At 42.7% G+C, this 13,898-nt stretch overlaps 2 protein-coding genes and 1 pseudogene across 2 annotated transcripts; 2 read left to right on the top strand and 1 right to left on the bottom strand.

The window, feature by feature from the left end:
* The first annotated feature begins 5,584 nt into the window (after nt 1–5,584).
* LOC9641746 lies at nt 5,585–10,119 on the top strand (annotated as a pseudogene).
* Nucleotides 10,120–10,263: 144 nt separating this feature from the next.
* Nucleotides 10,264–11,664, top strand: LOC9641745 (ATP synthase gamma chain 1, chloroplastic). Its single transcript, XM_002960870.2, has one exon. It carries the CDS (start codon nt 10,316–10,318, stop codon nt 11,459–11,461), a length of 1,146 nt encoding a protein of 381 aa, XP_002960916.2. The 5' UTR covers nt 10,264–10,315; the 3' UTR covers nt 11,462–11,664.
* Nucleotides 11,612–13,876, bottom strand: LOC9662976 (protein PIN-LIKES 6). Its single transcript, XM_024672760.1, has 10 exons — nt 13,436–13,876; nt 13,280–13,359; nt 13,090–13,214; nt 12,876–12,997; nt 12,601–12,819; nt 12,477–12,542; nt 12,323–12,423; nt 12,209–12,261; nt 11,957–12,145; nt 11,612–11,903 (listed from the first exon to the last, which is right to left on the bottom strand). Exons 1-10 carry the CDS (start codon nt 13,628–13,630, stop codon nt 11,779–11,781), a joined length of 1,275 nt encoding a protein of 424 aa, XP_024528528.1. The 5' UTR covers nt 13,631–13,876; the 3' UTR covers nt 11,612–11,778.
* Nucleotides 13,877–13,898: the final 22 nt, after the last annotated feature.

Here is a 13,898-nt window from a genome sequence, read left to right as displayed (position 1 = left end):
CGGCATTTCAGCGGTCTAGCTCAAATCTACACGAAATATTGTTTGATTACTTGCCCGGAGGAGCAGACAAGCACAAAGGCGTCGTGCATTCCGCCCATCTGCAATACCAAGAATTAAGTGGCAAGCCCTAATATATGCACGTAGCGCGAAGCTTAAAAAAAAAGGCTTTCTATTACCATGTCCAAGGACCACACCATTTAAGATACCCATCCTTATTCATTACATGGGAATCCACATCAAATTGTGACCAGTTTTGGGTTCCATTGAAATCTTTGCAATAGCCTCCAATTCCTGTCCTTCTGTGGTTGGGATCTGAAGATTCAGTGTCAAATTTTACGATTTGTAGGCCATCACATGTTTGTGCAAAGCCTGAGCCACCGGGTTTGAGCTCTCCATTCACATTTTCTACGTAATAGTTGAGAATGATATACCAATTCACTGAGTAGGCTCGATTTTCTCTGAAGCAAGTAGCCCAAAAGTAACCAAGCCTTGTAATTTGATAGCTCCCACACGTCCTGGAGAAGAAGCCACAATCCTGAGCCAAATAAGATTTTGGGAATAGTTTTGTTATAGAAAAAAAATTAAACTCATTCAAAAAGACCTGTGCTTTCACCAAAGCAATCAAAAGCATAACAATGAGAGAAAGATGAAAGTCCATTCTACTAAATTAAATGTGTCTGACACATTTTAACAGCTTTAAGAAATTCATGTGGAAATTTGGAATTTTATATACTAGGCCAAGTATTCATTTCTAAATAAGAAGAAGAACAAGAATAAAAGAACCTCTATTATTTATTTTAAAATAATGAAAGAATAAAATTGCTGTGCATTGTGTTGTAGCAACGCTTGGCTTGCTTTTGTTTTTAAATATTTTTTATTACGATATATAATTTGTTATGATCTGTCCAATATGCAATTCCTGCTTTTGTATATATTATATCTTTTATCCATATATGATCTATTATTTATTATTACGTGTATTGTGTTTTATTATTTATATGTATCCTTCTTTCTCCATTACTATTTGAAGTGGTTTTGCTTCTTCTTTTTGGTAGTCAATATTAAAATCTTCTGTAATTATTAATGGTTTTTTATATATATTTTCTGTATATATTTTTGTAGTTGTTTTATGAATATTTGTATATTTGTTCCAGATTTTTTATGTAAATTTATTATCTGTAATTTTTTAAAAAAAATTCTAGTGATATATATGACATTGCCATTATTTCTGTTTTAAAATGTTCTACTATTTCTGATTTGTAGTCATTTGTATGCAATATTGCTATATGTGGGGGTTGTTCATGTATATATGATTTATATTTATTAAAATATAAATCCTCATGTTTTTGGGTTCTTACTTCTTGCATACATATTATATCGGATGTTAATAAATGTGAATCACTCTTTATATCTTCTTGATGTGCAGTAATAGATCTTGTATTTAAAATTTGTATAATTATTTGGTTAGCTATTTTTTCTTCTTGTAAATCTATTAAATCAATTTGCCATGGTGCTTCTGCTGTCATTCTTATTATTTCCTTAACTGCATCTTTATTGATTTTAATATGTTTATGTTCATTTGGTCTATATAAATGTCTACCTTTTAGTGTTTATGCTCTTGATAATGCTGTATATGCTTGTTCTGGATATTTTATTTTATATGGGTCATATCTTAATTGCATAACTGTTGATCCTTGTGTTCTATGTATTGTTCTTCCTGCACATGGTTGTACTGGAAATTGGGTTCTACTTATAACATAATTTATATTTTTAGTAATATTTATTATTCTTGTTAGTTTTTTTTATTGGTGTCCAGTTTTTTCATTATTTTTCTTTATTATTATGTTTTCTTTAGCTCTTGATTTTTCACCTGTTTTTATATTTGGGAATTCTATCCACATTATTTGTTCTTCTTCAATCTGGGTTACATCTTGTAATACTCCATCTGCTCCATTTATTAATCCATCTTCTGTTGCTATATTTTGTGTTATTTCAATTGCCATTTTCTTTTAAAATGTAATATTTTATGTACTCCTTGTGTTTTTCTTGTGTCATCTGGCAGTGTGAAATATATAGGACAGAAATTTCCATATTTGTCTTATGCTTCTATAATTATATCTTTACCTTGTATGTGTTGTATTATTTTTCATTATGTTCTTTTACTTGTTCATTAGTTGCAAATATAGAATAATATTTGTGTTATATGTATCTGTGATGATTTGTTATTCTAGCTTCTTATCTGTTTGTTCTCCTATTTTTATTTTATTTAAATCTTTTATAAAGATTATATAATATTTTTGCCTCATTATTTCAGTAAGTTCATAGATTTTAAAATTATTTTTCCATGGGTGGTGTCTTTAGAAGTGAGCCCACGGTGTGTTTCTATAAACTTCATTGAGCCTCTGAATTTTGTTTGAATCAACTAGTAGCAAAAATAAAGTACTTCCAAGTGTTGCTAAATCACCTGACACACTCATGCTTTTCATAATATTAAAAAATAAAAACTTTGGCATGTATCCAGCATATAAATCTGGTACAATATGATGATACTGCTCTTCACACTCTAGATGCATAAAGGGCTGTGAAAAATATCTTAGAAATAGAAAATTAAATAGGAAAAAACATTACCATAGTTATGTCCTTATAAGAAAAAACAATCTTTATTTTAGGAAAAACACCAATGTTGATTATAACAGCATGTATAGCTTGTGGATAAACTCTAGTAGCCATTAAAGATGAAGTTGGCTTTAGTTGGCTGTAATCTTAGTTTAACATCAAAATCATTTATAATTTGAATGATAGAAGAATCTGTAATATAAAGAACTTTTCTGAACTTCCATGGTGGTAAATTAGGTTTTTCTATCATTCAATCCATTTGAAGTGAGATAATTACAATCTTGTTAATTTTTTTTTTAAATTACAAATCTTGTAAGTGAGAAACATTTGCCAACCATAAATTTATTATATAATCACACACACATAGATGAATCACTATATATAGTTAAAGTTTGCAAGCCATGCATATCTATACAATCCATTATATAAATTAAGTATTTTGCACTTCATAGAGTGTTCTGTGCAAGATGAACTATATAAGTTCCATACCTAGGCAAAAAGTAAATCAAAACTACAGAAAAAAAAGGATTTCAAAACCATACATAGATAAAATCTTCAACTCAAGAATCTTGGTTGAATTTACTTTTTCAAAGTTAAGTGATGCAATAGTGGCTTTTAGGATGGTCAGCTTTGTCCTCTTTGCTTGTGAAACTACAAAACCAAAAAGAAATAAATCAAGAAATACTAAAGAATAAAGAGAAAAACCAAACCTTCATAATAATTTGTTTCTGTTGACATATCCTCAGGGGGTGACAACTGAACAACATCCATAGCACAATCAAAATTTGACATATCTATATGATTGATTAAACAGAATTATCTTTAGTTAATTTTATTAGTAAAAAGAGCCAAAAATAAACTAGCCTTCACTTAAACAAAAAAAAACTTTGAGCTAAAAATTAAAATCCATCAATTAGGGTTAGGGTAGATAATATACCAATTCCACATGTGACAAACCTTTTCAACTCTCCTTGTTGTAAACATCCTTGCTAGATACTTCTCATCATCATCCAAGCTAAAGCTAGAAGCAACTTGACTCCACTCCTCAGCTGCTACAATCTCCTTCCATCTGTTGCTTTAAAAAAGAGGAAGGAATAGGAATAGAAAGATTGTCATTTGTGTGGACTCATGCATCCAAGTCAAAGCCCAATGTTTATGTCATGGTTTCCTCCAAAACTCAAGGTTTGGTCACTATCCATAAATTGAGCCTCAATTTGCTCTTCCCAATGACTCCTCTTTGAAAAGACTCTCTTTCTTCCACTGATCTTTGTTTTCTAGCAGCCATATGGAGGAAGATCTAAGCTCCATCCATGGATGTGTTCCAGGTTGATTGATTGATTCTGGATCAGTACTGCCTTGGTGGGTTTCTGATCCTGGATCATGGCTCTCAACTCAAACCTTCAGGGAGAGGCAATTCTCAATCAATTCACTAGTTCAAATATGATTTTCTTGATGCTTCCCAGGGACAAGAGCAATCCATTGGAGCTAGTGGAGAATACAGTGGCCAGGAACAACGATAGCATCATGATTGATCTCGAGGGGGCCTTGCTCAAATCTCCGAGCTGGTTTCAATACTTCATGCTTGTTGCAATTGAGGCTGGGAGCCCCCTATGAGCACTCCTCCTCGTTTTCATTCTTCCCTTCACATGGATCACTGGCTGCCTCATCCATCCAGCCCTGGAGCTCCAGATTCTCTGCTTCATGGTGGTGGCTGCATTGAGGGCCTTGGCAATGGAACTTTGAGAGCTCCCTTGCAATTGCCATTCTGGACATAGAACCCAACCAATGCACTATACATTACATGGTTTTTTTGGCTCATGCTCCAAAAACCACACATGCTCATGATGATACAAAGTGGTTAGAAAAGTTTATAAATTATAAACATGTTTATAAATTATAAATATGAAATTAATTTAAATGAATAACCACCATTGGATGATAGAATATCCTAAAATATTCAAGCATATTCTAGGTATATTCATTACCATCCCTTACAGGTTTGCTTAAACAAACAAGAAGATAGAGTTGTTTTATGAAAGATTTGTTTTACATGACTCACCTCTAATTATAAAAATCAAACAACTCTTCTCACTTATGAAAAATTATAAATTTTTTAATAGTTGCAAAATATACCATTACTATATAAATTAGCCTTCTAAAATCATAACTAGTTGTGAGATTTTTATTGTTAAATAATAATATATTAATCCAGTAAAAATAAAATTAGTTTAGATAAAAACTAAAATATTTTTTTTAATGAAGTTTTATAAATTACAAAAATATTTATAGTAGTGGGATCATCAAGAAAATTTAAGAATTAGAAGGCAAAATATCATCTGGAATAAAGAAAATTTATTACAATATTAAAGGGAGATATTCATCCTTATTCATTACCCATATTAAATTTTAGTTTTAATTAAAATCCTTACTTTCATATTTTATAAGTGTAGCACTCAACTAAAGGAATGATAACTTAATGGAATAGATTTATTAAGGATAAAAATAATTACTTATAGTTTTTGCAATATCAAACCCATTAGATTTAAGTTCTTTATTTATATTTTATACTTGACTGTTAAGATCTAAATACTAAATTATTGTGTAAGCTCAATTTTCTCAAAAAAAAAGAGAGCTTAAAATAACTAAACATTATAATTTAAAAGCCCTGACAAATTTTAGAGAAAATGCTACAGTCATAAGCAAAATAAGATTTGAGAATAACTTTATATTAGAAAAAAAAAACTCATAAAAAGTCACTAAACCATTCAGAAGCAAGAGAAACTCCATAGTACAAATTTAAAGGCTCAAAAAGTGGTAAAAAGTAGTAATATAATATGCCCTAACTTTTGAAAATTCAAACGTTTCACTTTCGTGATTGAGAAAAACGTTGTCTCGGGCTTGACCGCGACTTTGAAATTCGAGTATACAGCCGTCGCAGCGCTGTCGAGCAGCATCCAAGATTTCTGTCATGAATGCTATCATTTGCTATGCTTCGGTCGCATTGCTCCTTCTGCCTTTCTCGCTATGCACACGTGAGGAGACGAAAATCTTACTCGGGTTTAAATCCAGCCTTGATGGAAATGCCACGATCTTAAGCGACTGGAAGAACAGTGGCAGCAATTACTCAAGTCCCTGTGGCTGGGAAGGAGTCGCCTGTAGCAATTCTTCTGTCCGATCGATCCATCTCTCTGGTATGAACTTGCGTGGACGCCTCAGTGGAATCAACAATCTTTGCCAGCTTCCAGCCTTGGAGAGCATCGACCTGTCAAGCAACAATTTCAGTGGAGGATTTCCAGACCAGTTGATCGAGTGTGTCAAGCTTAGATACCTCAACTTGAGCTTCAATGGCATCTCTGGTGAGCTTCCTGCGTCGGGCTTCCGCAATCTTAGCCGGCTGCTGGTGCTTGATCTCTCGCGGAATGGAATACAGGGACAAATCCCTTGGGACATGATGAGCATAGAGACCTTGCGACTACTTGATCTCTCCAGGAACAACCTGAGTGGCACTATTCCCTGGAACATCAGCATGATCAATCTAAGAATGTTGTCCCTGGCAAAGAACAAGCTAACTGGAGAAATACCTGGTGAGTTTGGCAGACTGTCCAGGCTCCGCGAGCTCCAGCTGTGGAAGAACATCCTTTCGGGGAGGATTCCTCTCGCATTTTCTCAGCTCAGGCGGTTGGAAGTGTTGCGACTAGCAGGGAACAACCTGAGCGGTGGCATCCCCGTGGAACTGGCCAGGCTTCCCAGCTTGAGACGCATTTCGCTCTTTGATAACAGACTTGGCGGTGAGATCCCACAAGAGTTTGGCCTCCACTCTGCGCTCGAAGACTTCGAGGCAGCACTGAACGGTTTAACTGGTCCATTACCAGCAAATCTTTGTCGAGGTGATCGCCTCAGCTTCGTCGGTCTGGATGGAAACAATCTCTCCGGCAGCATTCCTCCTTCATACTCCAACTGTACAAAACTGGAAGTCTTCTATGCACCCAGCAACCAGCTCGAAGGGACCATTCCCGCCAGCTTTTTCACTCCAAGTCTACTGGCCCTCAACCTCTGCAGTAACCAGCTCCATGGCAGCCTTCCGGCGAGCATCGGCAACGCTACATCACTTGCCTTCCTCGGAATTTGCAACAACGAGCTCAGTGGAGAGCTTCCTGCTGGATTTGCAAACCTGGTTGATCTGCTGGACTTCTCCGCAGGAAACAACAGGTTCTCGGGCTCCATCCCGCCAAGCTTGTTCTCTAGACCGGTCATGCTGGATGTCTCCGGCAACAACTTCAGCGGAGAACTTGGCATCGACAACAGCAGCAGCCATCTCGTCTTCATGGACTTGAGCAGGAACCAGCTCACTGGAAGCTTGCCAAGTGAGCTCTGTGGTTTCATCAACATGCACGTACTCAGCCTGGCCTTCAACCATCTCGACGGCTTCATTCCAGACTGCCTTGGAAACCTGTCCTCGTTGCAAATCCTCGACCTCTCGCACAACTCTTTGCGAGGAGAGTTCCCAAGTGAGCTCCAGGGACTCCGAGGATTGCAAGTCGTCCCTCAAGGCAACAGGCCGGCGTTCCCGTTCTTCCCAAGAACCACCGACTGGAAGCCTTTTCTAGCGCAGTGGACTCAGATGTTTGGAGACTCGGTATACTTCGACTGGAGGACGGCATTCCTAGATAGCCGGAACTTGTTCCGGCAAATGCAAGGCTACTCCATCCTTGTCGACTGGAAAGGAACGTTTCGGCTGGTTGGAGATGTATTTACCACCACGACGACCATAGATGTGTCGTCCAACAGGCTCACGGGCTCCATTCCACCAGAGCTGGGAAGACTCATCGCCCTCCGGAGCTTAAATCTCTCGTTCAACAGCTTCTCTGGAGGAATCCCTGGCGAGATTGGTCAGCTCCAAAACCTGGAATCCCTGGATGTATCCAGCAACCACTTATCTGGCCAGATTCCATCCTCGCTCACTAACCTTGGATACCTGGCCAGCTTCAATGCCAGCAGCAACGATCTGCGAGGAAGAATCCCAAGCGAGAATACCTTCAACACCAGATTTCCGGCGTCGTGCTTCCAATCGAACAGCGGTCTGTGCGGATTACCCCTGATCAAGAGCTGCGGCGACACCAATGCGGAAGAAATGGCGGCGCCACATGCCACAGATATTTCGGTCGAGGCATTTGCAATCGGCACCCTCGCCGGCTTCGTGTCCGCGCTGGCCGTGACTCTGTTCTTTTATCGCCCATAAGAAAAATATGTTTTTGTCCGCCTGAAGTAAGCTATCTCTTAAAATCATAGAGATATTTGTTCATTCAGGACAATTATTTTTTATTTCTTTAAATTATATTTATATATTATATTAGAATTTAGATTTAAAATATAAATATTTGGAAGCACTCAGTATTTATTCAAGCCACAAATGTTTAACTGATTTTGAAGAAGAGGATGGAATTTGAAGTTGGCCATCACAACAATTAATGACTGACAATAACATTTAGCCAATCCATGAAGGACCATTTAGTGATGAACTGATAAGTTTTATAATTAGAATAAACTCTACACTATGAAATTAAGTGTTATTTATATTGGAAAAGTAGATACAGAAAATTAATCTTTTTAGTAAAACCAAGCCTCAATCTGATTGTGGATATGATGGGTTGGAGGTAATGCAAATAAAATTGCGTTTATGATCCACATGTAACCTTTCGTTTCACAAAGAACTGCCATGGCGACTCGACCGGGCCATAACCTCTGACCGTCTTCAAATTGAATCGCAATTCCCAAAGATTCCACTATGAATCTATGTTATGTTTCGTGCGCAGTGCTTCTCCATTCACTTCCGCTGTTCTCACTGTGCATGCAGGAACAAGACGAGAAGTTAGTCTTGCTCAAGTTTAAATCCAGCTGTTGGAAGTACCATCTTAAGTGACTAGAAGAACAATGGCAACAATCCCTGTGGCTGGACGGGAGTGGTGTGTCGCAATAACTCTGTTGGATCGCTCCATCTCCGTGACACGAATTTGGATGGACAACTCAGTAGTGGCATGGACAGTCTTTGCAAACTTCCAAACTTGGAGAGCATTGACTTGTCCAACAACAACTTTAGTTCGAGTGCGTGAAGCTTGCGTACCTCAACTTTGGAAATCCTCCACTAAAGTTGTTGTTGGACAAGTCAATGCTCTCAAGTTTGGAAGCTCACCATTGTAGCTCACCCGACCTGCCCAGGTCGACCATTGTAGCTCACCACTACCAGCGAATGCTTGCCGAGGTGGTAATTTCAGGTTCCTTGCTGTTGCTAAAAACCAGCTATCTGGCAGCATTCCTCCAACTGTACAAGACTGGAAGGCATTCTGGCGCAGAGGAACGAACTCCAAGGAACGATTCCAAGTAGCTTGTTCTCTCCAAGGCTGCTGGTTCTCAACCTCTGCAATAACCAGTTCCATGGCAGCCTTTCAGCGAGCATCGCCAATGCTACATCCCTTGTGAACTTCGGCAATGCGCTCAGTGGAGAGCTTCCCGCTGGACTTGAAAACCTGCGAGACTTGCTGGACCGCTGGCAATAACATCTTCTCAGGCCCCATCCCATCGAACATCTTCACCAAACTAGTCAAGTTGGATCTCTCTGGTAGCAGTTTAACCGGAGGCCTTGACATCGAAAACAGTACCTATCGTCTCGCCTTCATGGACTTGAGCAGAAACAAGCTGACTGGAAGCTTGCCAGATGAGCTCTGTGGCTTCGTCAACATGGACATACTCAGCTTGGCCTTCAACCACTCAGTGGATCCATCCCAGACTGTATTGGAAACCTGTCCTCGTTGCAAATCCTGGCCTTACGAGGAGGAATTCCAAGTAAGCTCCAAGGACTCCGAGGCTTGCAAGTTGTTCCACCAGGCAACAAACCGGCATTTCCGTTCTTCCCCAGAACGACTGACTGGAAATCATATGTTTCACAGCAGGCAAATGGAGATGCAATATACCAAGAGTTTGCTCGCAACCGGGCTTCCTTCCTTGACACTGCCATTCTTGTCGACTGGAAAGGAGTGTTTCGTACAGTGGGAGGCTTCTTCGTGTCGTCAAATAACTTGAGTGGCACCATTCCTCCAGAGCTGGGTAAACTCATCGCACTCCGGAGCTTAAATCTCTCCTTAAACAGCTTCTCTGGAATCATCCCTGGCGAGCTTGGTCAGCTCGAAAGCCTGGAATCCCTAACCACTTGCAAGGTGAGATTCCATCGTCGCTCACTAACCTCGGATACCTGGCCAGCTTCAATGCCAGCAGCAATGATCTGCGAGGAAGAATAGCGAGAATACCTTCAACACCAGATTTCCAGCGTCCCGACGACGGATTTCCAGATTTCCAGCGTCCTTCGCGGCTTGTGAGCGGCCTGTGAGGACGGATTACCCCTGATCAAGAGCTGCGGCGACACCGATGCCAAAAAAGAAGCAGTGGCGCCTCACGCAGGATACATTTCACGCGAGGCATTCGCAGCCGGCGTCCTCGCCGGCTGCCAGCCCTCACGCTGTTTCCATAACCCTAAACTAAATAGGATATACTTTTGCGCGCCAAAAAGATTTTTTTGTGGATGAGGCTGTGGCGTCGAGCCGTCGGATGCAAATCGAAGCAACGCCAGTCGTCCGATGGCGGATGAGGCGAGCGAGCACCACACAACTTTGAAATTTAGGGCTCTCTAGCGAGAGGGGTAGAGGCAATGGCGTGCGCGATCCCATCGATGACGATGGCCGGAGCTTCCCGATCCAGAAGGTGCGTCGCCAGCCCGAGCGGCAGCTGCGAATTTTCCAAGCTGCGCCGCTCGGATTTCGTCGGCGGCGGCGAGCTGTGCGGCGAGCTCGAGAGCAGGGCCAGCCGGGGACGCTCCGTGGCGGTGTGCAGCCTCAAGGATCTCCGCGATCGCATCGACACGGTGAAGAACACGCAGAAGATCACCGACGCCATGAAGCTGGTGGCGGCGGCCAAGGTGCGTAGAGCCCAGGAGGCCGTGGTGAACGGCCGCCCCTTTTCCGAGGCGCTCGTCCAGGTGCTCTACAACGTCAACGAGAGATTGCAGCTCGAGGACGTGGACACTCCTCTCACCAAAGTGAGGCCCGTGAAGAAGGTCGCGCTCGTCGTCGTCACTGGCGATCGAGGCCTCTGCGGAGGATTCAACAACACAGTGCTCAAGAAGGCCGAGGAGAGGATGCGGCAGCTCAAGGACACTGTGGAGCTCACGGTGATCAGCATTGGAAAGAAAGGCAATGCTTACTTCACGAGGCGGCCATACATCCCACTGGACAAGACGTACCAGACCGGCTCGGCTCCCACAACCTCGGAGGCCCAGGCCATCGCCGACGAGCTCTTCGCGCTGTTCGTGAGCGAGGAGGTGGACAAGGTGGAGCTCCTCTACACCAAGTTCGTGTCGCTCATCAAGTCGGAGCCAGTGATCCACACGCTGCTGCCGCTCTCTCCACAGGGACAGGTCTGCGACATCAATGGAAACTGTGTAGACGCGGACGAGGATGAGATGTTCCGGCTTACCACCAAGGACGGCAAGCTCACGGTCGAGCGTGATACGTTCAAGACGGAGGTGACTCCGTTTAGCGGAGTCATGATCTTCGAGCAGGAGCCCGTCCAGATCCTCGACGCGCTGCTGCCACTCTACCTCAACAGCCAGCTCCTGCGAGCGCTGCAAGAGTCCGTGGCCAGCGAGCTCGCCTCGAGGATGAACGCCATGAACAACGCCAGTGAGAATGCCTCGGATCTCAAGAAGAGCCTGTCCATCACTTACAACCGGCAGCGACAAGCCAAGATCACTGGAGAGATCCTCGAGATCGTTGCTGGAGCTACAGCACAAGTATAAAAGAATTTTAGCAGCTTCAAGGAAGAACCAAGTAAGTACCTTGATCATCGCTTTGTCGTCCAGTGCTGGAAATTTTTAGCCACCGGCCAGCAGCCATTTGCGAGGAGCTATGTAAATTCTCAAGGAAGAAACAAACACAACTCATCAGTCGACAAAAAATTTCCCGTTATTAAATTTCAAGGCATCGCTGTGATAACAGTAAATAACTTACGTGTCCAATATAGAACCAGCCTTTGTCTTTTCGTTCTCACGATTCGGTGAGAAGCCTGTACAACAACAACAACAAAACTATTTCTCGTATCTTCGCGTACCAGTTCTCAAAAGAGATGGTTGAGGAAGAGGACCAGCCATGCGGTCATCGTAAACACGGCGCATATGTGCTCCCAGAACAAAACTGCCGATATTTCTTTCTCTCCATGGCCCTGAATGCTTGCCACGGTTCCTGGTAAAAGCGAGTCGCATTAGAGAATGGATAGAATTTTAGCACTGACTTACCAGCTAGAATCGACGATGGCATCGAGTGTTGCAAGAGAAGAACGAAGCGGAAGAGTTTGTTCTGAGCGGGGATGAGGCTCAGTCGATCTGCCCCCTCCACGACAAGTAATCCGATCGCTGGCATGACTAGAAGCCTCACAACCGTGATCGTAACGGTTGTTTTCATGCCAAGGCTGGACGCTCCCGGGCCTGCCATCGCACACCAGCAGTTAGGAAAAGGACACACGGTCTTAAAGATTAGAATGTGTGTACCTTTAGCAAGGCTTGCACCGAGGACGAGCATCATGCAGGGCACCATCGCCGACCTGTGTGGCATTTAGACGTGGCGTTTAGATTCAACTGAACGAGCGTTATTTAGAAGCGTACCCCGTTATGTTCAAGGCGTCAGACAGAAAAAACAGCGCTCCATCGTCATCCAAGAAGAGGTACTTCAAAAATGGTATTGCTCCTACGACAAGGGCCAGGATCTAAAGACACCTCGCGACTTTGAGAAAGCACGATGGAAGAAAAGCAGACTTACTGAAGCGTTTATCGCTGGCTGCATGACACTCCTGAGAGTTGCCAGGAACTTCCTCAAAAGTGCATGCTGCAAAGAAACGTCACTCGTCAGTGCGTGTTTGACAGAGCATAAAAGACTCTTGAACCTTGTTATGTGCGGGATCCTTCCACTCATCTTCTGCATACGCGGTAAGCTGCGGGTAGTCTTTCACCACAGGAACCTCGAGGGGATTCACAACTGCGGTCTGGCCGTTGATTTTTATCACCAGAGGCTCCGTCAAGTCACATTCTTGAATGGCGGTGGTGTCACCTTTCGGAGGTCTCAGCATGCGCATCACGAACGTATATGCTATCACCGCTCCAACCTGCACGCGTTTGCTCAGAAAGCGAAGCAAATAAAGAGATGAAAACAACTTATTACCCATTGACCAAACGATATGTAGGCCACGGATTGCGCATTGCACGTCGCGGGGTCGCCAAAAGGATTCTCGTCGTCACGACACACGGCTCCAAGCAGCACAAGAGGGATGTTCCCGATATTCCCTGGCAAAAGTCACAAAGAGAAGTTAGAAAGAGTCACTTACGAGAGGTTAGATTATGCATAAACTCGAGTGAAGCTAGCAAGTATAACGCACCAACACCGATCATAACAATCGTCAGATTGAAAAACTCTCGAGGAGGTTTGATGATGACAGCCACAAGCCATCCAAGAGCGCAGCCAAGAATTGTAGCGAGCAAAACATTCACTGGAATGAACCACCTACATCACAACATCATCATATCAGTATCGATCAAACATTAAGAAACTACAATCTTCACACCGACCATTCGAGCATTTTCTGCAGTGTCACTGCCGATCCAAGCTTCGTGAAGATTAAGCAAGGTAGAAACAGAGTAAAAACAAGCTACATTAAGAACAAAGCAAAGTGTTAAGCACGGCGAGAGCACGACAGAAAGGGACACACAAAATTTTTCGCGCACCTTGCTCAGTTGCTTCCTGGTGTTCGCCGTGAGGATATTGATCCGCGGTGACGCCATAATCGCTCCCAGCGCGCACATTACAAGGACCTTGGCGATCGGCATGAGCGAGAAATCCAGGAGCCGCGTTATCGGCTCGTTCTGCTGCTCCATGCCCGCACGGAGCGCTCGAAGCACTGCGAATCCGGCTCCTACCATGGCCGAAGCAAGGGAAAGACGACGATGACGAAAATATTCCAAGAAAATCAGAACGCCATCGCGGAGAACAAGAAGAGAGTAGAATCGCAAGCGCGATTCCAGAGAAGAAGACGATCGATCGACTTTTGCGCGGGCAATGCGCAAAAATCGGGACAACGGAGAGCGCACGATTCTTCTCCCCCCCGATTAAGCAGGGGTCCCTCTATAATAGACCTAAATCCGCGAGTTCTTAGAGCCGGAGAGTAAAATATTCGTTTGCCCTTGTGAC

Source organism: Selaginella moellendorffii, unplaced genomic scaffold (assembly GCF_000143415.4).
Source record: "Selaginella moellendorffii unplaced genomic scaffold, v1.0 SELMOscaffold_0, whole genome shotgun sequence".
NCBI lineage: Eukaryota > Viridiplantae > Streptophyta > Lycopodiopsida > Selaginellales > Selaginellaceae > Selaginella > Selaginella moellendorffii.
Note: the sequence above shows the minus strand (reverse complement) of the source record. Positions and strands in the feature narration are given on the sequence as shown.

Bases quoted from the DNA above. Each gene is read 5' to 3' on its own strand.
- LOC9641745 (XM_002960870.2), top strand. From the start codon at position 10,316: ATGGCGTGCGCGATCCCATCGATGACGATGGCCGGAGCTTCCCGATCC.
- LOC9662976 (XM_024672760.1), bottom strand. From the start codon at position 13,630: ATGGTAGGAGCCGGATTCGCAGTGCTTCGAGCGCTCCGTGCGGGCATG. The intron at 12,998-13,089 runs GTGCGTTATACT...GACTTTTGCCAG, and splicing joins GATTGTTATGATCGGTGTTG to GGAATATCGGGAACATCCCT. The intron at 12,820-12,875 runs GTAATAAGTTGT...AAACGCGTGCAG, and splicing joins ACATATCGTTTGGTCAATGG to GTTGGAGCGGTGATAGCATA.